Source organism: Sus scrofa, chromosome 9 (assembly GCF_054392235.1).
Source record: "Sus scrofa isolate SSC_HxYL_T2T_F1_AM1 chromosome 9, Sscrofa_HxYL_maternal_Yorkshire_Landrace_v2.0, whole genome shotgun sequence".
Lineage (NCBI taxonomy): Eukaryota > Metazoa > Chordata > Mammalia > Artiodactyla > Suidae > Sus > Sus scrofa.
The window spans coordinates 108,248,349-108,271,628 of NC_139391.1; the positions used below are offsets into that span (position 1 = coordinate 108,248,349).

Below are 23,280 nucleotides of genomic sequence, written 5' to 3' on the forward strand. Positions count from 1 at the left end.
TACCTGCTGCAGAAACCATGCTGCCTCACCAACTGTGAATGAGATTAATAACCGAAAATGTTTATCTAACTGTGCCTCAGTTGTATTAATTGTAGGCATATTTTCCCACTCGTGATTTGTTACTTATGCAGCATGGTGGTCACAACCAAGTTAGAAGCAAGACTAGAGATCAAGAAAGGCTTCAGAGAGGGTACTGGATTGGAAGTAGCTCTTGATTGATGAGTAGAAGGTAAAAAGTGAGGGCATGTGATTCTGCACAGAGAAGTGAAAGATGAAAATTAATAGGACATGTTCAAAGCATACTAAAAGCACTGGTAGAAACTGTTTTGGGTGGTTTCAGGAATGGAAACTGGACAGGTAGAATAGGATGAGGTCTCACGGGACCATAAAATGCAGGCTACAGTTCGAATCTGAAGTCATCTGCTCCAGTTATTTGACTATATACCGTCTTCCTTTGCCCTATACAGAACTACTGATCAAAACCACCATACCAGAGAAAAATTATTCAGTTCCACAAAAGTGCTGAATCCCTTCCAGCACCAATTTTCTGTAACTCTTTAAGTTGATAGGTTGCAAGATTTATTTTCCAACTAGGAACACATGCAAGTTCCTTAATACTTATAAGATTTGCCTCCAGAATCTTCTTTGGGATAAAAAGCTCAGTGATTCATACTGGTGCTTAAGGTTTGAATGACAAGTATTTTAATAAGAAAAAGTTCTCTGCTTTAACTGAAAATGGAAGAAGAATCTACTAGTTTATCAGTCATTTCCTTTTCTAAAATAGTAACTTTAGTGAAAATAATACAGACACAATAAAAATGCACACATTATGGAAGGGCTAGTTGCAAAAATAAGTGGTTTTCTACACTTCTCAACCCCAGCTCATTTCCTGAGGCAACCATTTTCTTAAAAATCAGTTTTTTTTGGGGGGAGGGATGGGTTTCTCAAATGGGATTTTATTTTTCAATTAATTTTATTGTATTTATAGTTGTACAACAATCATCACAACCAAAGCTTATAGCATTTCCATCCCAAACCTTCAGTGCGTCCTCCCACCTCCCAACCTGTCTCATTTGGAAACTGTTAAGTTTTTCAAAGTCTGTGAGTCAGTATCTGTTCTGCAAAGAAGTTCATTGTGTCCTTTTTTTTAGATTCCATATGTAGGTGATTGCATTTGATGTTGGTGTCTGACTGACTTCACTTAGCATAATTTCTAGGTCCATCCATGTTGCTAAAAGTGCCCTTATTTCTTTCCTTTTAATGGCTGAGTAATATTCCACCATGTATATGTACCACCTCTTCTTTATCCACTCCTCTGTCGATAGATATTTAGGTTGTTTCCATGTCTTAGCTATTGCAAATAGTGCTGCAATGAACATTGGAGTACATGTATCTTTTCAAGTCATGATTTTCTCCAGGTAGATGCCCAGGAGTGGGAATAATCAATCAAATGGTAGTTCTATTTTTAGCTTTCTGAAGAATCTCCATACTGCCTTCCACAGTGGTTGCACCAATTTACATTCCCACCAACAGTGTAATTGGGTTCCCTTTCTCCACACCCTCTCCAGCACTTATTGTTTGATGATGGCCATTCTGGCTGGTGTAAGGTGGTACCTCATAGTGGTTTTTGATCTGCGTTTTTCTAATAATGAGTGATGTTGAACATCTTTTCATGTGTTTTTTGGCCATCTATATGTCGTTTTTGGAGAACTGTCTGTTTATATCTTCTCTCCATTTTTTGATGGGGTTGTTCGTATTTTTGGTATTGAGCTGCAGAACGTGCTTATAAATTTTGGAGATTAATCCCTTGTCAGTCGCTCCATTTGCAAATATTCTCTCCCATTCTGTGGGTTGTCTTTTTGTTTTGTTTAGGGTTTTCTTTGCTGTGCAGAAACTTTTAGGTTTAATTAAGTCCCATTTGTCTATTTTTGTTTTTATCGTCATTACTCTAGGAGGCAGATCTGAGATGTTTCAGTGGTTTACGTCAGAGAGTGTTTGGCCTATGTTTTCCTCTAAGAATTTTATAGTATCTGGTCTTATATTTAAGTCTTTAATCCATTTTGATTTTATTTTTGTGTATGGTGTTAGAAAGCGTTCTAATTTCATTCTTTTATATGTAGCTGTCTGGTTTTCCCAGCACCACTTATTGAAGGGGCTGTCTTTTCTCCATTGTATATTCTTGCCTCCTGTGTCATAGAGTAGTTGACTGTAGGTGCGTGGGTTTAATTCTGGGCTTTCTGTCCTGTTCCACCAAAATCACTTTTGTTTTTAGTTCTTCTGGTGGGCTTATTTTTTACTCTAAATCAGCATTTCTCAAAAAGTATTCTATTAGTATTTTGAGTGGGACTTGTGTGGAACTCTCCTGTGCATTATCTTTGTCCCCAACACTACATGCTAGTAGCCACTATGATACACCCCAAATCTCCTCTAGGAATGAGAACTACTGATATAATGATATGGCTATCTTTTGATTTAAAAAAAAATAGATATTTTTGATCTTTTTTGGCCTTTTCTAGGGCTGTACCCGTGGCATATGGAGGTTTGCAGGCTAGGGGTCCAATCAGAACTGCAGCCGCGGGCCTACACCAGAGCCACAGCAACATGGGATCTGAGCCGCGTCTGCGACCTACACCACAGCTCATGGCAATGCCAGATCCTTAACCCACTGAGTAAGGCCAGGGATCGAACCCACGACCTCATGGTTCCTAGTCAGATTTGTTAACCACTGAGCCACAACAGGAACTCCTCTTTTGATTTATTGAATTTAGACGTTACCTATGAAGGCTTACAATGAAAATGAATATTTAAGTCTCCTTACTCCCTACCATTTTTGCTAGATTTTATTACATTTTAATTGGTTTACCTATATAACCAATATAAGTTAAGTCAGTTCTGTATTCTCTCCTTCTGGAATTTCTCTTAGACATTTATTAGAGCTTCTCATTATACCATTGTGCCTCTTTTTTTCTTCTTCTTCTTTTTAGGGCTGTACCTGCAGCATATGTAAGTTCCCAGGCTAGGGGTCGAATTGGAGCTGGAGCTGCCGGCTTACAGCACAGCCACAGCAAGGCCAGGTCTGAGCCACGTCTGCGACCTACACCACACTTCACAGCAATGCTGGATCCTTAACCCACTGAGCGAGGCCAAGGATTGAACCTGAGTCCTCATGGATATTAGTCAGGTTTGTCACCCCTTAGTCACAAGAGAAACTCCACCGTTGTGTCTTTTAACCTCTGACCTGTTCCATCACTTCTTCTCAATAGGCTGATTTCAGATAATCTTCTCAGATTTGGCTTCCAGCTCACTAATCTCTTTAATATGCTGTTTAGTTGGTACATTAATTTAAAAAAAAATCAGGAGTTCCCACTGTGGCACAGCGGAAACAAATCCAACTAGAATCCATGAGGATGTGGGTTCGATTCCCAGCCTCACTCAGTGGGTCGGGGATCCGGCATTGCCATGAGCTGTATGTGTCGGTCAAAGACATGGCTTGGATCCCATGTTGCTGTGGCTGTGGTGTAGGCTGGCAGCTGTAGCTCCTATTTGACCCCTAGCCTAGGAACTTCATATGCTGCAGGTGCAGCTCTAAAAAAAAAAAAAAAGGAAAAAAGGAAAAAAAAAATGTCTTTTTCATTTTTTTAGATATATGCTTTTTATTCTTTTTCCATAGTGCACTATTTTTCCTTTTGTTTTCTATTTTATCATTTTAATAATTTTTAGTACACTCAGTATTTTATTCATATATTTCTATTTTAAAAAATTCTTTGGGATCTGATTTTTCTATTTTGTTTTTTGTTTGCTGAAATTCCCTTATGGTGGTTTATAGGTTTTGAAAATTGTGAGCTCACATTAGATGGAGGAGGAAGTGAGGTCACATCTTCCTCCCAGGTTTAAACAGCACAATCCCATCTGCACACCTGAGGATCTGATTCTCACAGAGACACTCCTACGGTTGTGGTGAGTATGAGCTTGCATTTAGTGCTCTTTTAAAGCATTTCTCTGTGTTCTTCTGGTAGTCTTTATTTTAAAGTTAAAATTTAAACATTTAATTGCGTCTTATCCTTTATTTTTGTGTGTCTGTACTGAAGGGAAGTCTGTGTGAGTCAGCTTAGCCTTCCAGGTTGTTTGACGTCCCATCATCATAACGATGTGAATATATTTCATTACTGGTTCTATTTATTGAACAGAAATAACTTCTTTCTTCTTGGAGCTTACTGACTAGTTGTTTCAATTTGTATCAGTCTCTAAGTGTGATACAAATCTGTCAGTTGAGGACCTGTTTTGGGTTTTTTTTTTTTTTTTTTGTCTTTTCAGGGCCACACTGGAGGCATATGGAGGTTCCCAGGCTAGGGGTCTAATCGGATCTGTAGACCACAGCCACCCAACAGCCACAGCAATGCCAGATCTGAGCTGCATCTGAGACCCACACCACAGCTCATGGCAACGCTGGATCTTTAACCCAATGAGCGAGGCCAGGGATCGAACCCGCAACCTCATGGTTCCTAGTTGGATTTGTTAACCACTGAGCCATGACAGAAACTCCAGGACCTGTTTTAACTGCACTTGGAGAATAACACTCTCATTTCACATCTTCTTCTCACTTTTTACTTTGAATTTGCTGAAGCACACATCCTTAGGTCATTGTTTCAGAAAGGCTATCTGGAAGTAAAAGGCCTGCGTCTTTGACTATTTGAAAATGTCTTCATTTTACTCTCATACTTAGTAATTTTACTGGCAGTAGAATTTTAAGTTCAAAATCATTTCCCCTCATAACTTTGAAAGCACTGATTCACTACCAGATCACTGATGAGAAGCTTTACATCAGTCTTAAGGGACTTTTTCGTTTTCAGAAAATTTTAGGAGCCTTTCTGTAACCTTAACTCTGAAATTTTACAAAGATTATATCCCTATACAAATGTTGTTTCCATTTATTAATTTCACACTTTTCCTCAACTACAGGATATTTTTTTAATACTATTTCTTTGTCGATTTCTTCCTCTCCATTTTCTTTGTTTTCTTTTCCTAGAGATTCAATAGACTGGCATTGGACTAAATGGACTGTTTCACTACATTTCTTACCTTTTCTAGCATATACATTCTCTATCTCTTTGACATCTGCCCGTGCATTCTAGACTTCAACTTTACCTTTTAAACCCCTTCTAATAAGTTATTTTAATTTTGTTAATTACTTAAAGCATTTCAGATCCTTTTTGTCTGTTTTCTGATCATCACTTCTTCTTTACAGAATTTGGTTTTTGTTGTATGGAAACAATATATTTTTAATAAGTCTGAGGGCAATCAGATTTTTTTCTAAAGCTATTTAAAATGATCCCCGGACGTTCCTAACTATTTATCTTGGTGTTGATGTTTGGGTTCGTGCGTTTCTGGGTGCTCCTTTATATGTCAGGTTATTCTTGGCTTTATATATACTCTTTTAAAAAACAAATCAGTCTTCATTGACTTTTCTGGTTAGTTGGGGTCGCTTTCCTCCACTGTCATGTATGCAAATGTTTCCAGGATAGGATCCCTTCCTGAATGGAATGGTGATTAGGAGGTGCTGTACAGCAGGGTAGGCTCTTTGATCTTGAGCTTACCTTTAGGATGAGGAGGCAAGAACTGGCCTTGAGGAGAGGGCCCACCCTCTTTCCAAATGCCAGAAAGAGAAAGGATTTCTTTCTACAATGCCAAACTCCTATCACCAGTCTGACATAAAGACTTTCCATCAGTCTCTCTGCTTTCAGGTCCCCTGCCCGTGTCTGCTCTCTGTCCTTGCTGACTCCATGCTCACAGCCTCCTTCTAGAAGGTCACTCTCCCTCCCCTGGTGACCCTTCCTGCACCAGTTCTTGGTTCTGTTTCATCAGTAACTTGCCTCTAAACATTTTGCTATCTCATTCTCTTCAGGGATATTCCTGTTATTTGTATAACATTAGAGCCATTTAAGAAGAATTACAGCATAGAGGGAAGACAAATGCCCATGCTTAGTTAGTTTTATCGTCTTTAGTCTGTATTTTTTTCATTTTGCAAGTTGGGTGACTGTGTGCCTGTGTGTATATAGTAAACACATGGAATATAAAATATAGAGATGCATGGAGAAGAATTTGAAGGCATTTATCAAAAAATGGTAAACAGAGGTTATGTTCAGAATTGTGGATAATTTTGCCTCTTTATCTCTACTTTATAGGATTTCCACAATAGACACTATTATTTTCTTTCTTTTTTTCTTCTTTTTAGGGCCACACCTGTGACGTATGGAAGTTCCTGGGCTAGGGGTTGATTCAGAGCTACAACTGGGACCTATGCCACAGCCACAGGAATGCCACATCTGAGCCACGTCTGCAACCTTGTGGCAACGCCAGATCCTTAACCCACTGAGCAAGGCCAGTGATCGAGCCCATGCCCTCACAGACACCATGTTGGGTTCTTAACCTAAGCCACGATGGGAACTCCAACACAAACATAATAAAATGCTGATAACAGGAGTGAAAGGTACTTTTTCTTATCCTCTCAGAGGAGGCATCTGCAGAAACAGGAGAACCTTGCATTTGACAGGAAAAGTGGGCTATGTTCAGAGACCTCTGAGAATCCCAGAGGGAGAATACCAACATTTGAGAGAGGGATGTAGGTGAAATCCTTGACTGATCCGAGCCACGGGGTTTATATTTTTCTTACATGGCTCCACATGTAACCCTCGGAGGCGAGCACTAATTTCTCCCCTGCCAATTAAACACATCAGGCCTCTTCTGATTTGTTTCCCATTGATAAATGAAACTAAACCACTGCTGCAGGAATCACACACCAATACCACCCAGAAGGGCCAGGTCAGTAATGACAACTGCAGTGAACCAGGTGCGTCTGTGCCAAACCTGGCAGCACGTGCCAAGCCCAGAGTGGTCAGCCCTGGCCAGCTCTCAACGAATGCTGGCTCCATTTTAAACTTCACCATGAGGTTCGCCTGACATATAGAGAACTGCACAGATTAGTGAAGAGTTTAGTGCCTTTTACCATGTATTTCAGACTACTGCGCACAGGACCTTCTCATCATTCAGAATTTCCCCTGGTGTACCCTCCCCAGTTAATCCCTGCCACACTCCCATGTTAGGCAACCTCAGTTCTGATTTCTCTCACCATAGATTAGTTTTGCCTATATTTCAGTACTTCATATAATTAGAACATCCAATTTTTAAGAACTTGAAACTGTATTTTAATGAAAACTTTCTTAAATTTTTTTTTTTGTCTTTTGCCTTTTTAGGGCCACACCCACAGCCATAGATAGCAACACCAGATCCGAGCCGCCTCTGAGACCTACACCACAGCTCATGGCAACGCCAGATCCTTAACCCACTGAGTGAGGCCAGGGATCGAACCCGCAACCTCATGGTTCCTAGTCGGATTCATTTCCGCTGTGCCACAACGGGAACTCCAAAACTTTCTTAATTTTTACATGTTGGAAACCAACACAAACTTTTATAAAATCACGTGCAGACCCAACAAAACACATAGGCTAAATTCCATCTGCCAACAGTGCATCTGCTTTGTGTCTAGGTTACAATATAAAACAAGAGTATATTTTATCTAAGTTTATTAATTTCTTTCATGATTGTTGGTTTTGGTACTCAGAGTTTTTATTTAGTGACTAGCGGCAAATTCTTAAAAAGGAAAGGCAAGCCACATCTTCAGGGCATCAAGAAAGCAAAGATCAGGAGACTGAATCCCAGGCCAGAGCCAGCTTTGGGATAATGGAACCACAGGGAAAGAAGGGACACAGGCTGAGAAAAAGAAACATTGGGGAACATCCAGAGGGAGGAATAGAGAAAAAATGGAGATGGCAGGGTGTCTTTTATTTTGACTAAACTATAAGAAACCTCTTCCTTTCACCTGACAAGCATCCCACTGAAAGGGCCCTATAAGGGCTCTACCCTCCCAAACGCCCCCCCACAGCCACCAATTTCTTTATTCATTTCATTTCCTTCTACTTTCCCTTCATCACTCTGCTCCAACCACATGGACCTCCCTGCTGTTTTGTGAAGATGCTGGGTGCCCACCTGCCTCAGGACCTTTGTGTCGGCCAGAAAGCTCCCTCTCAGAAATCTTCACTATTTTTTTTTTTTACCACCTTTGCGGGCCACCTTATTTTAAATATTGCCCATGCAATTCCTTCACTGCCTTCTTCCCAGCTTTATTTTTCTCCACTACATGTATCACCATCTAACCTACACTGCATTTTAATTCTTTATTTTTTTGTCTTCCCTCCTCCCGTCACAAAAATGAAAGCTATATGAGGACAGGTACATAGTAGGAATCATGAGATATTCATTAAACGGCTGAGTTGAAGAAGGAAGACATGAAAACTCCTGCTGGCTTTGGAGATTGTTGTTCGAGTGTTCAATAAGACAGAGACTAGTTAAGAAAATGTTATCATTTCTCTTCAAATCAAAGCTACAATGAGGTACCACCTCACACCAGTCAGAATGGCCATCATTACTAAGTCTACAAGTAACAAAACGCTGGAGAGAGTATGGAGAAAAGGGAACCCTCCTTAACTGCTGGTGGGAATGTAAACTGGTACAACCAGTATGAAAAACAGTATGAAGGTTCCTTAGAAAACTAAATACGGAACTAACCTATGATCCAGCAGCCCCAAAACTATGATTTAAAAAGATACATGCACCTCTATGTTCATAGCAGCACTATTCACAACGGCCAGGACATGGAAGCAATCTAAATTTCCATCGACAGATGAATGGATTAAGAAAATGCAGTATGTATATACAATGGAATACTACTCAGCCATAAAAAAGAATGAGATAATGACATTTTGTAGCGACATGGATGTAGCTAGAGATCCTCATACTAAGCGAAGTCAGAAAGAGAAAGATAAATGCCATATGATATCACTTATATGTGAAATCTAAAATATGGTACAAATGAACCTATCTACAAAACAGACTCACAGAGAGAACAGACTTGTGGTTGCTGAGGGGGAGCAAGTTGGGCAGACTGGGAGTCTGGGGTTAATAGATGCAGACTATTATATTTAGAATGGATAAGCAATGAGGTCCTACTGTATAGCACAGGGAACTATATCCATTCTCTTGGGACAGAACATGATGGAATATGAGAGAAATAATGTATAAATATGTATGACTGGGTCACTTTGCTATATAGCAGAAATTTGTACAACATTTTAAATCAACTATACTTTAAAAAATAAAATTGAAAATTAGGATTAATAGGAAACATTACTTCTCATTAGCTTGCAACATTTAATTGTTTTGAGGAAGTAGAGATTAAAAGGTAAATTAATGATAATCCTAAAAGCTAGAACAACCCTGGCTATTTTTACTATCTTCAAAAATTAGATTTATGGCTGATTATAAGAGAAATGCAAATCAAAACTACCATGAGATACCACCTCACACCAGTCAGAATGGCCATCATTAATAAATCCACAAATAACAAGTGCTGGAGGGGCTGTGGAGAAAAGGGAACCCTCCTGCACTGCTGGTGGGAATGTAAACTGGTACAGCCACTATGGAGAACAGTTTGGAGATACCTTAGAAATCTATACATAGAACTTCCATATGACCCTGCAATCCCACTCTTGGGCATCTATCCAGACAAAGCTCTACTTAAAAGAGACACATGCACCCGCATGTTCATTGCAGCCCTATTCACAATAGCCAGGACATGGAAACAATCCAAATGTCCATCGACAGATGACTGGATTCGGAAGAGGTGGTATATATACACAATGGAATACTACTCAGCCATAAAAAAGGATGACATAATGCCATTTGCAGCAACATGGATGGAACTAGAGAATCTCATCCTGAGTGAAATGAGCCAGAAAGACAAAGACAAATACCATATGATATCACTTATAACTGGAATCTAATATCCAGCACAAATGAACATCTCCTCAGAAAAGAAAATCATGGACTTGGAGAAGAGACTTGTGGTTGCCTGATGGGAGGGGGAGGGAGTGGGAGGGATCGGGAGCTTGGGCTTATCAGACACAACCTAGAATAGATTTATAAGGAGATCCTGCTGAATAGCATTGAGAACTATGTCTAGATACTCATGTCGCAACAGAAGAAAGGGTGGGGGAAAAAACTGTAACTGCAATGGATACATCTAAGGATGACCTGACCCCCTTGCTGTACAGTGGGAAAATAATAAAAAAAAATTAGATTTATGGGAGGACAAGTGCCTATATAGAAACACATAACTGGTTGAGTTTAGCAATAATTAAGTTTTTCATTAGATTTAATGAAGTTAAAGTTATGATGAAACCATCTTCTAGTATATTTATTCCTATCTTAATTCATTTCAGGAAGTAGAAAACAAATAAATTATGACATAACCAAATAGCATGTGCTCCATTCCACTAACTCTTTGGGAACAGTGACTAGCAAGAAACATGTACAATGAATCCAATTTTAGCATTTTTCCTGAGCGAGTGCGGCCAGCTCCAGGTGGAGGGAGAGGTGAGGGCTGCGTTGGGTCTGTAGTTCTCCACTAGATTTCTGACATCAGGTAAGGGCAGTTCCTCTGAGACACAAAGGTAAAGAGCTCCCCAACCTAAGACATCATTTAGGATTATGTCAGGTTCTGGGATTGGCCAATGCTGCATTTTTTTTTATTAAAGTGTAGTTGATTTACAATGTTTCGTCAAATTCTGTTGTACAACAAAGTGACCTAATCCCACTCATTTCCCCATGCTGTACAGCAGGATCTCAGTGCCCTTGCATTCCAAATATAACAAGTCTGCATCCATAAAACCCCAAATGCCCATCCATCCCACTCTCTCCCCCTTCTCCCCCCGCCTCCCCCAAACCCCAGGTCTGCTCTTCTTGGTCATGATCTGTTTCTGTTTTTTGTTCATTTATTATTTTCAGATAGGATCATCTGTTCCATATTTTAGATTCTATAAATAAGTGATATCATACGTTTTTTTTCTTTCTGGCTTACCTCACTTATTATGAGAATCTCTAGATCCATCCATGTTGCTGCAAATGGCATTAGTTTGTCTTTTTTAAGGCTGAGTAATATTCCATTGTGTATATGTACCATATCTTCCTAATCCATTCATCTGTCGATGGACATTTAGGTTGTTTCCATGTCTTGGCTATTGTGAACAGTACTGCTGTGAACACAGGGATGCATGTGTCTTTTTCAAGGAAAGCTTTGTTTAGATATATGCCCAAGAGTGGGATTGCTGGGCCATATGGTAGTTCTCTATTTAGTTTTCTGAGATACCTCAATACTGTTTTCCATAGTGGTTGTACCAATTCACATTCCCACCAACAGTGGAAGAGGGTATCTTTTTCTCCACACCCTCTCCAGCATTTGTTATTTGTTGACTTGTTAGTGATGGCCATTCTGAGGTGGTACCTCACTGTGAGGTGTACCTCACTGCAGTTTTGATTTGCATTTCTATCCAATGCCCAATTCAACCAGGTGTGTCTAGGCTGCCAATCTGCCTATAAGACAACACTCCATCACCATGCCTGGAAGGTTCAGGGGATACGCACGGATCGTGGGCCACAAGCCCACGTTTACCAACATGTAGCAGGTGGAATACAATGTGCCTAAACTTTAGAAAGTGCCACAGCTCAAAGACCAACAGCAGAGAGAAAAGAAAGAAAGGAAGTGTAGCTCCTTGCCATCCATAGGCCTTCTTACCTTATTCTACGTTTCCTCCTCACGGCCTTTCCATCTTTTGTCAGCTCATGCCTGTTTCTCTTTGCTGACCTGACAGTCACACACACTCAGTTTTTTTCCCCTTCTTCTAAATGTTTTGGGATACAAAGGGCCGTGGGAGGAAAAAAAGGGGTAGGATAAATAGGAATAATCTCATGGATTACAATTTCATAACGTCTATCTCTAAATCTAAGAATAATTTTCAAAGTATGAACATCCACGGCATTTACAAGGTAACAGCAACAAGCGAGTGAAGGTCAACAACGTGCTCTTTTTTTCCCTCTCCTATCCTAGTTCTGGTAACTCGATAGCCTATAACTACTTGAGAAGGTGTGAGGATCCTTTTTTTTTTTTTTTATCTCAGTTTGGACACAGAAGCTCACATTTCAGCAATGATCAGTGTGATCATCTTTAACCCTTGCTGACACCTTCTCCCCAACCCCACAAAGTCGGAGATCACCTCTAGGAGAGACTTTCGATAGGCTAGTGAACACTGCCCCGGATATCGAGCTGGAGATAATCATCTCTGGGGACCTTCAGGAATGGCTAATTGTGTTAGATGGGCAGGGTTACACCTCATTCAGGACAGGTGCCGAGACCCCATAAAGCATCGTGGGACTATTGCACTGGCGAGAGGTGCAGTCTCTTCCCTGAATAGATGTTGGATCGCTTCTTCAAAAGCCATGTGTAGGCTTGGTTACTATGGAGGGTACCTAATGCTGGGCCAAGCTATGCATGAAACAGATTTTTGGGACTGCTTTTCTATCTTTAGGTGACTTTTTTTTCTTTTAAGGGCCACACCTGTGGCATATGTAAGTTCCTGGGCAAGGGGCTGAATGGGAGCTATAGCTGCCAGCCTACGCCACAGCCACAATAACTCAGGATCTGAGCCGAGTCTGAGACCAACACCACAGCTCACGGCAACCCCGGATGCTTAACCTGCTGAACGAGGCCAGGGATCAAACCTGTACCCTCATGGAGACACTACTGGGTCCTTAACCCACTGAACCACAGTGGGAACTCCTAGGTGACACAATCTTCGAATCAGTTTTTAGGGTTTAAGCCAGTGGTTCTCAATCTTGACTAGACATTAGTGTTTCCTGTAGGGTGGAGGGACTTTTGAAAAATAGAGATGTCTGGGCCTGCCCCAGTTCAATTAAAATTAGAATCTCTGACCCAGTGCACAAACATTTTTTTTTCTTTTCCTTTTTTGGCCGCACCCAAGGTATATGGAAGCTCTGGGCCAGGGATCAAATCCAAGTTGCACCTGCCACAGCTGCAGTAATGCAGGATCTTCAACCCACTGGGCTGGGGATCGAACTTGTCATACCACAGAGACAAGCCAGATCATTAACCCACTGTGCCACAGCAATAACTCCAATGCATATTTTAAATAAATTCTTTAGCTGATCAAATGCATGGAACTATACAGTAGTAGTTGAGAAGCACTGATCCCATTTGATGCCCTCATTTTATACATAAAGAAATTAAGGTCCAAATAATTTAACTGACCTGACACTTGCCCAAGATCACATACCTAGTTAAGGGCATGGTTTGGATTAAAAACATGACCTCCATTAATTTATTAATCTAATTCATGTCTATCAATGACATTCTAGGGTTGTAACCAGCTACTTAGTTGTCACTCAAGAAAAAGGTAAGTCAAAGCTGGTTTATGCCTAAGGATCAGTTAGGCTGGTGCTGATCCAACTCAAAGGAAGAGAGGAAGCTGTGATGGTTCTGGCATTCTCTCTCTCATCCTTTTCTTTCCGATAGTGCTATGAAATGCAGGCCTCTGGAAATGTTAAGGAATCCTGTAGTTCAGGTAAAATCCATCACCACCTATGACTCAGTCTTCCTTTTCACTAGTTCCGGGGGGCCCTCTACTTACCCAGAGCCAATGTGCAGCACAAGGAGCAGGGTCCCCAGATGGGAGATCCAGAGCGGCTAAGCGAAACTTAGATCAGGGGAGGGCAGAAGGCTGGGGAAAGGACAGCTCACTCCTTGGCCCTGGGGGTAGAAGAAGGAAAGTTAATTCAGTGGTTGCTCTTTGAAGGGAGTATGTCCGAAATATTCTTTTCTTTTTTTTTTTTTTTTTTTTTTTTTTTGTCTTTTTGCCATTTCTTGGGCTACTGCCACGGCATATGGAGGTTCCCAGGCTAGGGATCGAATCAGAGCCATAGCCACCAGCCTACACCAGAGCTACAGCAATGCGGGATCCAAGCCGCATCTGCAACCTACACCACAGCTCACGGCAATGCTGGATCCTTAACCCACTGAGCAAGGGCAGGGACCGAACCCGCAACCTCATGGTTCCTAGTCGGATTTGTTAACCACTGTGCCACGACGGGAACTCCCGAAATATTCTTAATGCTGTCCACTCATTCCTAATACTGACCAAGGCTCTGCTAAGACACAGCTATTGCTATCACAGTGGTCCACATTGACCATGGTAAGTATATAATATAAATACATACAAATATAACTACATATATATCCTTCCCCAAAGTGAACTATTAGTATGTGTAAGAAAGTGAGCAAGCTCAATTTTTGAGTGCAATTATTCCCATAGTACAAAAATTGGCACATGAGAAACTGTCCTGAATGGGGCATCAGAGTTGGGAGAAAATCATCCCAAAAACACTTTCCTTGAGAAGAAAAAGAACAACTGATGCAAAATTTTCAAGATAAAAGCTGATCCAGATCCACCAAAAAATTAACAGGACTAATGGTCTTTAGTCTTTTACAAATAATACAATTATTACATCCTGTTGAGACAGCACTTACTCAAAAGGCCAGGTATTTATTCCATTTGAAAGTTAATTAAATTATATCCACAGTTTTGTGGATTTACCCACATCCTTGCCTCATTTCCATTTTCCTACTCTCTCACCTACTCACTAGTCCTGTTCTTTTTTTTTTTTTTTTTTTTTTTTGTCTTTTGTCTTTTCTAGGGCTGCACTCACGGCATATGGAGGTTCCCAGGCTAGGGGTCGAATCAGAGCTGTAGCCACCGGCCTATGCCAGAGCCACAGCAACGCAGGATCCGAGCCTCGTCTGCGACCCACACCACAGCTCAGGGCAACGCCGGATCCTTAACCCACTGAGCAAGGGCAGGGATTGAACCCGCAACCTCAGGGTTCCTTGTCAGATTCGTTAACCACTGGGCCATGACGGGAACTCCTCACTAGTCCTGTTCTTAAGGAAGCACCACAAAGCCTCCAAAATATATCAACATTCAGAATGTGTGTGCATTTTGTATAGGGATGAAGTCCCTAGCTTTGGCCAGATTTTAAGAAAAACCTGTCCTTTCCCAAAAGTCTCCTAGAATACAACTGTTTTCAGAAGATGGTGATTTTGATTGATGGCTTCTGGTATCTAAGATGAAAGGTTTTATGAAAGTAGCCTCTGGAACTCTCTTCCAAAAGAGGGATCAAATGATTAAGAATATACTTAGATAGGAGTTCCCGTTGTGGCTCAGTGGTTAACGAATCCGACTAGGAACCATGAGGTTGTGGGTTTGATCCCTGGCCTTGCTCAGTGGGTTAACGATCCGGCGTTGCCCTGAGCTGTGGTGTAGGTTGCAGACGTGGCTCGGATCCTTCATGTTGCTGTGGCTTTGGCGTAGGCTGGTGGTCACAGCTCCGATTCAACCCCTAGCCTGGGAACCTCCATATGCCGTGAGAGCAGCCCAAGAAATGGCAAAAAAAAAAATAATAATAATAATAATATACTTAGATAAAACATAGTTTGGGCATTATTCACAATAGGCAAGACATGGAAACAACATAAATGTCTCTCGACAGACACATGGTATATATACATAATGGAATACTACTCAGCCATAAAAAAGAACAAACCAATGCCATTAGCAGCAACAAGGATGGAACTAGAGACTCTCATACTATGTGAAGTAAGTCAGAAAAAGAAAGACAAATACCATATGATATCACTTATATCTGGAATCTAATATAGGGCACAAATGAACCTTTCCACAGAAAAGAAAATCATGGACACAGAGAATAGACTTGTGGTTGCTGAGGGGGAGGGAGTGGGATGGACTGGGAATTTGGGGTTAATAGATGCAAACTATTGCCTTTGGAATGGATAAGCAATGAGATCCTGCTGTATAGCACTGCGAACTATATCTAGTCACTTAGGATGGAGCATGATAATATGAGAAAAAGAATGTTTGTTTGACTGGGTCACCCTGCTGTACAGTAGAAAACTGACGGAATACTGTAAGGCAGCTATAATGGAAAAAAAAGAACAAACCCTAAAAAAATAAATATTTAATTAACAGCCAAAAAAAAAAAAAAAAAAAAAAGGAAAAAAAAGAAAAAACACAACGACACATAGTTTGGAGAGTTCCCGTCATGGCTCAGTGGAAACATATTTGCCTAACATCCATGAGGATGCAGGTTTGATTCCTGGCTTTATTTAGTGGGTTAAGAATCCAGGTTAAATTGCCATGAGCCGTAGTGTAGGTCACAGACGGGGCTTGGATCTGGCATTGCTTCGGCTGTGGTGCAGGCCGGGAGCTACAGCTCTGATTCAACCCCTAGCCTGGGAAGCTCCATATGCTGTGGGTATGGCCCTAAAAAGACAAAGCAAAAAACAGAAAAACAAAAAATTTGGGAAGCACCATAGGATTAAATTTATCCATGTCGACTCTCTTTCAAGCAAAATTTCACTAGTTTGAAACCAAAGGAAAGGAAAATCATCATGTCCTAATTTTTCTTGTCGATTTTGACTTCCTAAACACAATGGTAATGCAAACACTAGGAAAAATAGGCTTATTTTCTTATTTAGCTGAATTTCCTAGAAAACCTTTTACTTTGGAATTATTAAAATATAGGCTATCTGCACCAGTAGGGAAAATTACCCAAGGATTAGGCTACCAGGGGCTACACACAGCATTTCGAATGCATGAAAGCCCAACTGTTTTTGATTTTTAATTGAAAGGGCAGGGCACACCTGCATTTCCACTTTATAAATTAGTCTGCTCTTGTTGCTGTGGTTGTTTTAATTGGAGAGTTCCTCCATCTGCCTTTCTTTTGCAGCTCTCAGCAAAGTGCCTCACGCAGGAAAGGTGCTCGAATACTTGGCAGATTGAGGCAATTCTTTTGGTATCGCTCATAAATTAATGAGGAACGTGTAACTCTGTATGGTTTCGGAGTAGTTAAAGAGAAAAAAAAATGCTACGTAACAGAAATGGGGCTTCAGGTGTTACTTATCAGCCGAGAGTGCTTTCCAGCAGTGCACTTAAGATATCAGCCATAGCACCCTTAGTTAGCAATTCTTCACCCTAAGTTTCTTGCTAATGCAAATTAACTTCAATTTCCCTTTCCGCTTCTTGTCCCCCACTCAAAAGTCTCCAGAAACCAAGAAAAACACAGAAGTAACTGGCAGGGTTGCCTGGCAAAAACCGATTTCCAATTTCATTTCAAAAAGGCTGCATACGTCATATTCCCCTTCGTTTCCAAGCTTACCTTAAATGATATATTTACGTAACAACAGACTTTGTTTCCAGTTTTCAGACAAGAGAAAGTTGAATCTCATTCACTCTCCACTTCAAACCCGCCATTTTTTTTGCGAAACTACCGTTTTTGTTGTGTTTCCATCCGTGCTTTTAAAATTTTAGACACCAGATTGATACACAGTACTCATCACGGAGTGAGGAAAAGAAGCTTTCCACCTTCCGTACAGCCTGGCCGTGGCCTTGCACCCCGCCAGCAGATCCTTGCAGGGTTTCGTGTCTGCGTCCTCGTGGGCCTGGGCCAGAGTGCGCGCTAGTGAGGCACCCACACACGCAAATGGATTTCCTGATCCATTTTACTAACCATAAGCCAGGGCTTTCCCAGTCCATCCCGGGAGAACCGCTATTACGGTGGAGCGCCCGTCACAGAAGTTCACCGTCCCTCGGGGCACATGGGCCGTTAGAGCAGCAGAACCCTGCCCCGCTCTGGGGAGACAGGGCGCGGCGACGGGCCCCGGGAGAAGGCGAAGGGCGACGCGGGGCCGGGATACAAACGGGCTGGAATAGGAAGAATGGATGCTGCGCACAGCAGGGCAAGGCTGCGAATGGTCTGGGGCGCACGAGGACCTATGAAAACAAAACTGTAAATAGCAGAAGGTTGGGTGAGAACCCGAGGGATGCACACGTCCAGCAGAGATGCGAAGTCCGGTGAAACACCTGCGCCGCAGCGCGGAGGCGGCGGGGGGCGGGGAAGGAAGGCGCTTCTTTAGACTTGATCTTGCCAAGGCTTAGGGACGCGGCAGGGCGTGGGCCAAATGTACAGTTCGCTTTAGGAAAGGAGATTTAGCAGAAGGAGACAGCCCGAGAGAAAGAGTGGAAGTAGACCCGCCGGGGGAGGCGGCGACGCAGGGAGCCCAGTGCGGCCCCGCGGGACAGTCGGTAAGCGCGGGGTGAGCGCAGCGGCCGCTCCTCCCCCGGCCCCGACACCCACGCGCCGGCACTCACGGGCTCCTACCTAGGCCCCGACCCTGCCTCGACCCGCGCTCTCTCACTGGCCCGGGCCCCGGTCCCCGTGTACTCACCGGCCGGCGCTGCCCGGCGCTGCCCTGGGCGGAGCCGCCTAGAGCCGCTGCCGCCTCGACGCCGCGCCGCTGCCTCCCCGACCTGCAGTGGAGGCGCAGCGCCCGGCGCGACCCGTAACGCGAGCCCGCCCCGCCCCGTCCCGCCCCGCGCCCGCGACCCCTGCCACCCAGAGGTCTCTCGAACTTCTAAGGTGTGCTGGAAATCAATACTCCGCTCGTCCAGCACCCCAAAAGCTCGGAAACGACACCTCGGTGCATCTCTCGTGGCCCACGAACCCCTCAAGGATGGGACTCGTGGAGCAAACACAAACAAGCCATAGTCTTCAAGTGGGGAACATTGCTTACTGATTTACAAATGAAAACACCTGAACATGTATTTTAACTTTTTTCATTTTTAGATGAACGCATATTTAAAAACATACTCATTATGGAGACTCACATTGACACAGGAGCAATGCCAATGACTGAATGACACAGCGAATTTTTTTTAAAGCTTCGACGAGCTGCCTCTGATGAGCACTTAACCTGCAAATATTGACTATCGTGCAGCAAAGCGATGCGCGACAGGTTCTTCCCCAGACATTCGAGAGAGAGAATTTACAAATCACCTTTTGGTTTTTATTAAGTAATGCAACAAAACATGCAATTTAGAAGAAAGGAATATAAATGGAGGGAAAATGGAACATGGAAAGAAGGAAGGGATGAAAGAGGAGGGAAAGAGGGAAGAAGGAGGGAAAGAGCCTATTTTGTTTCTAAATAAGTAGGATTCGAGAAGGCACCGCGGCCAGAGGGCTCAAATTAAGAACGTGAGTGGTAGAGATGATTTCAATATTAGTCCTTTTCTCTGGCCTTATCTTAGCAAGAATTATGGTTGGTTCATTTGGGTCGTCCCCCGTCCCTCTGTCCCCTCCCCGCCCCGCCCCGGCTCTGTGCATTTCTAGAGCGGACACTGTAGTGACACATGCGATGAGCTAGCTATTTGGCAGCGGGTCTTAAAGCTGAAAAGAGCGCCTGGAGATTCAGGGGCGTCAGCCAAAGAGACCCCAGCTGCTCCTGAGCAGAGGCCAGGCATCACCCTGCAAGCACAGGTACTTTCCTCGAGTGGGAGGAAGAGCTGGAAATTTCCTCCCTACTCCACACGAGGGCGCTCTCTTCAAGGGCACCACGCCAGCCCGAGCATCCTGTGCTGAGGAATTTACTGATTATCTCTGGCCTGTGTATAAAATCCAATTTTAATTTTCTTCAGGCTTTGATCATCTCTGAATAAATCCTAACAGAGTGAGATACTGAGGAGGACTTGGGTTTCTGTGACATGCCTTGCTGGTGTCGGCCATTTGACACTTGGCTTTTGCCATTTTATGAGATTATCTTGTCAGGTACATGTCCTGCCGCCCAGCACTTAAACTCTAATGTACATACGAATCGCCTGGGGATCTTCAAAAATGCAGATTCTGCTTCCATCAATCTGGGTTGGGCCTGAGATATGCATTTCTAGCAAGCCTCTAGGTGGGGCTGATGGGCTGTTGGAGGACCAAATTTTGAGTAGAAACTGTACACAGGTGGATTATACGCTATTTTTGAAACTAGCGCTCAGGTACCAAATGTAACAGTACCTGTTATAGTAATACTGAGTAACACATTTTCAGTGTTTGGCACATGTGTTCGGCGCTGTTCTACCTGAATTATATCGCAACTTTGTGAGTTAGATGGTGCTATTGTTTCTAAACAATAGATGCTTAAAGATGAGTTTACTTTCACTTTTATATCCCGCCCTCTCCTTTCCCATCCTTGGTGGCTTGATTTAATTTTTGAATTTGTAGAAGATTAACAGTGATCCCCAAAGTGAAAGCCATACAAATGTTAATGGAGAAATGTCTTCCCTCCTCCGTTCCCCTCTTTCCATCCAATCCTTTGGGAGTGTCCAGCTTCATGATTTTATGACTTCTCCTTCCTGGTTTCTCTTTGTAAAGCTAAGGAGATACAGGTTTATGTGTTCCTTCCCCTTCTTCTTTTTTTAAACAAATGATAACTGTAAGTGCTCTTTTTTACTTAGTTTTTTTCATGTCCCAATATCTACAGAAGTCACTCCATATCACTTCACAGAGCTTTTCCTTTTTTTTTTTTTTTTTTTGTCTTTTGTCTTTTTAGGGCCACACCCAAGGCCTATGGAGGTTCCCAGGCTAGGGGTCAAATCAGAGCTACAGCTGTTGGTCTTACACCGCAACCACAGCACCATGAGATCCGAGCGGCATCTGCGACCTACACCACAGCTCACAGCAACGCCAGATCCTTAACCCACTGAGCGAGGCCAGGGTTGGAACCTGCAACCTCATGGTTCCTAGTTGGATTTGTTTCCATTGCGCCACAACAGGAACTCCCCTCCTCCTTTTTTATGTTGACATAGTACTCCATCATGCGTATGTACCACACTGTGTTCAAACACCTATGACTGGACATTTACGTAGTTTCCAATATTTTGTAGTTACAAATGACCCTATCACGAGTAACCTTGTGCATGTGTATTTTCATATTTTTGGAGGTGTATCTTTAGAGTAAATTCATAGAAGTGGGATTCCTGTTTGCTGAGTCAAAAAGGTAAATGCGGAGCTCCCGTCGTGGCTTGATTTAATTTTTGAATTTGTAGAAGATTAACAGTGATCCCCAAAGTGAAAGCCATACAAATAGAGAAATGCCTTCCCTCCTCCTAGTGGTTAATGAATCCGACTAGGAACCATGAGGTTGTGGGTTCGATCCCTGGCCTCACTCAGTGGGTTAAGGATCCAGCGTTGCCGTGAGCTGCAGTGTAGGTTGCAGACACGGCTCCGATCTGGCATTGCTGTGGCTCTGGCGTAGGCCGGTGGCTACAGCTCTGATTAGAACCCCTAGCCTGGGAACCTTCATATGCCACAGGAGTGGCCCTAGAAAAGGCAAAAAGACAAAAAAAAAAAAAAAGGTAAATGCATGTGCAGTTTTCACAACTACAGCTCTTGTCCCCTCTTTAAGGGTTATGTCATTCTGCATTCCCACCAGCAATTTATGAGAAGGGCTGTGTACTTAAAACATCGAATGTTTTGCACTGCGAGTTAGACTCATCTGTAGGACCAGAGTCTCATAGGAAGCTGGGACCGAGGACCCAAGTCTTCCAGTTACCAACCTACTGTCTGATTCGCCCAAGCGGGAGACTTTAATGCCATTTTCCTGCAATATCTGCCTCAATCACCTAAACAAATACCTGACATCTCACCAATAAAAACTCATTGTTTTGGATCCTGAACTATCTGTAGAAGTTTACCAGTACTTATTAAAACAGAAATCCCTTGGGACAAAGTTATATAGCTTATGCTATATTAACAATTTTTGTGAGATGAAAATACCTGTGCCTACCAGAGTGTCTGACGTTTCATCACTCTGAGCTCCCGTCTCTCTCCCTCAAATGAGAACTGTTAACATCTGTAGGACCAAGACCCAAGCTGCTTTTCGGTAGCGAGAGACTTTGGGCAGGGTTCGGGTTCTGTGGGGGTGTGTCTTAGGGAGAGAGACCCAAAGACAGTTCTCTTCCTCTTCTGTTACCAAACTCTAAACATGGAAGATGCAAGAATATATTCTGTCACAGCCAGGAAATTTAGAGGTAGACAAAGCATCAAATTCAAATCACCTAAAATATGGACATGAAAGAAATTACACTAGAATTAGGAATGACTGTGTTTCTTCTTAGTGTTTAAGGAAGTTGTTTAGGTTTTGTTAAGGTGATTGTAGAGGTGTTGAAAAGTGCCTGATTTTTCACAGTATGTCTCTTTCCATGGATTGTAACATTCAGGGATTCTTAGAATAGCTCTGGTGTTAGTTTACTGTCTCTAGATTTACTGAGGCAATATTTCTTACACAGAGTTTCTGCGCCTTTTTATTATTCACATGTATGTCTGTATATTACTCTACTGGTATTCTCTCCATAAAAAGTGGTATTTCCAGACTTACCTTTTCTTTCTCTGCCGAATTGGCATGTTTTCTGGACAGAGGGTCCAGACATTGGAATAAGGTAATAAGGCCGCTGGAGAGAGGCAGACATTCCCACTGTCATTTTGTCGTCTCCCGTGTCTGTAAAGACAGCATCCATTTCCATCCATGTTGGAGTTTTTAAAATACTGTAAAAATTCATCTATAATAAGCACCCAAAGGACTAAATGAAAGATACAGTAATGATAACAAGACCCTCTCACCTCTGAACTGGAATTCTTTCAGTAACAACTGTTTTTCTTTACCTTGCACAATAAATAAATGCACAGTTACTTTTTATATTTATTACTACATTTTGCATGCAAAGCAGTTTGTAGTTACTCTGGAGACATATGAATCCTTCGCAAAATTCTTGTCAGAAAACTGAAAATTATTCCTCAGTTGTCGTCTCAGATTTACTTACTAATTTTAGTCCCCCAGCTTCTTTTCTTTTTTTTTTTTTTCTCTCTTTTTTTTGGCCATGCCTGAAGCATACTAAACTTCCCAGGCCAGGAATTGAACCCATGCCATAGCAGTGACAAGTGCTCTTTAATGGTTAGGCCACCAGGGAACTCCCTCCTAACTTCTTTTCTTAACTTACTTCAACCCTTCTCTACAACTTGACCAGAGTAGACTTATCCAAAGTTCATCTGCTTAAAGACCTCAGCAGCTTCCCAATGTCTCCTGGTTAAAACTGAATTTTGTTCTTGAGAAATTGTTCCCCCTCCCTCCTGACTCCCCCAGCAACACTGGCTCCTGGCTTCTCTCCAGGCTGATCCCCAGGCACCCCTCAAATTCAAATGAGCTGTCTCTCCCCTAAGGAGCTGGTTCCCAGCTTAGTGTTTTTCTGCACACACTGCTCTATTCCTAGAATATATTCCTCAGTGAATCTGCCTGACAAAGCCCATTTATTCTTTTCTTTTTTTGCTACAATATTTAGATCCTCACATAAGAATAATGAGTTTGTGTGCACACAATTCATTCAAGCCTTAATATTGTATTATCTTTCATTCTGACTTTTT

At 42.3% G+C, this 23,280-nt stretch overlaps 1 protein-coding gene across 14 annotated transcripts in view; it reads right to left on the reverse strand.

Annotated features, from left to right (window-relative positions):
• SLC26A5 (solute carrier family 26 member 5) overlaps positions 1 to 18,378 on the reverse strand; it is a 77,552-nt gene extending 59,174 nt beyond the window's left edge. For 6 of the 14 annotated variants that reach the window (XM_084974087.1, XM_084974082.1, XM_084974085.1 and 3 more), the window contains exons 1-2: positions 18,266 to 18,378; positions 13,596 to 13,714 (exon numbers count right to left, since the gene is read on the reverse strand). Coding sequence is in view for 2 of the 14 variants with exons in the window: in XM_084974073.1 (XP_084830199.1) it covers positions 10,973 to 11,074 (102 nt within the window). In the remaining 12 variants the exon portion in view is untranslated. Of the gene's footprint in view, positions 1 to 10,972; positions 11,145 to 11,686; positions 11,793 to 13,595; positions 13,715 to 18,265 lie in introns of all 14 variants that reach the window. The other 8 variants (XM_084974086.1, XM_084974077.1, XM_084974084.1 and 5 more) reach the window with 3 other exon arrangements.
• Between the last annotated feature and the right edge of the window lie 4,902 nt (positions 18,379 to 23,280).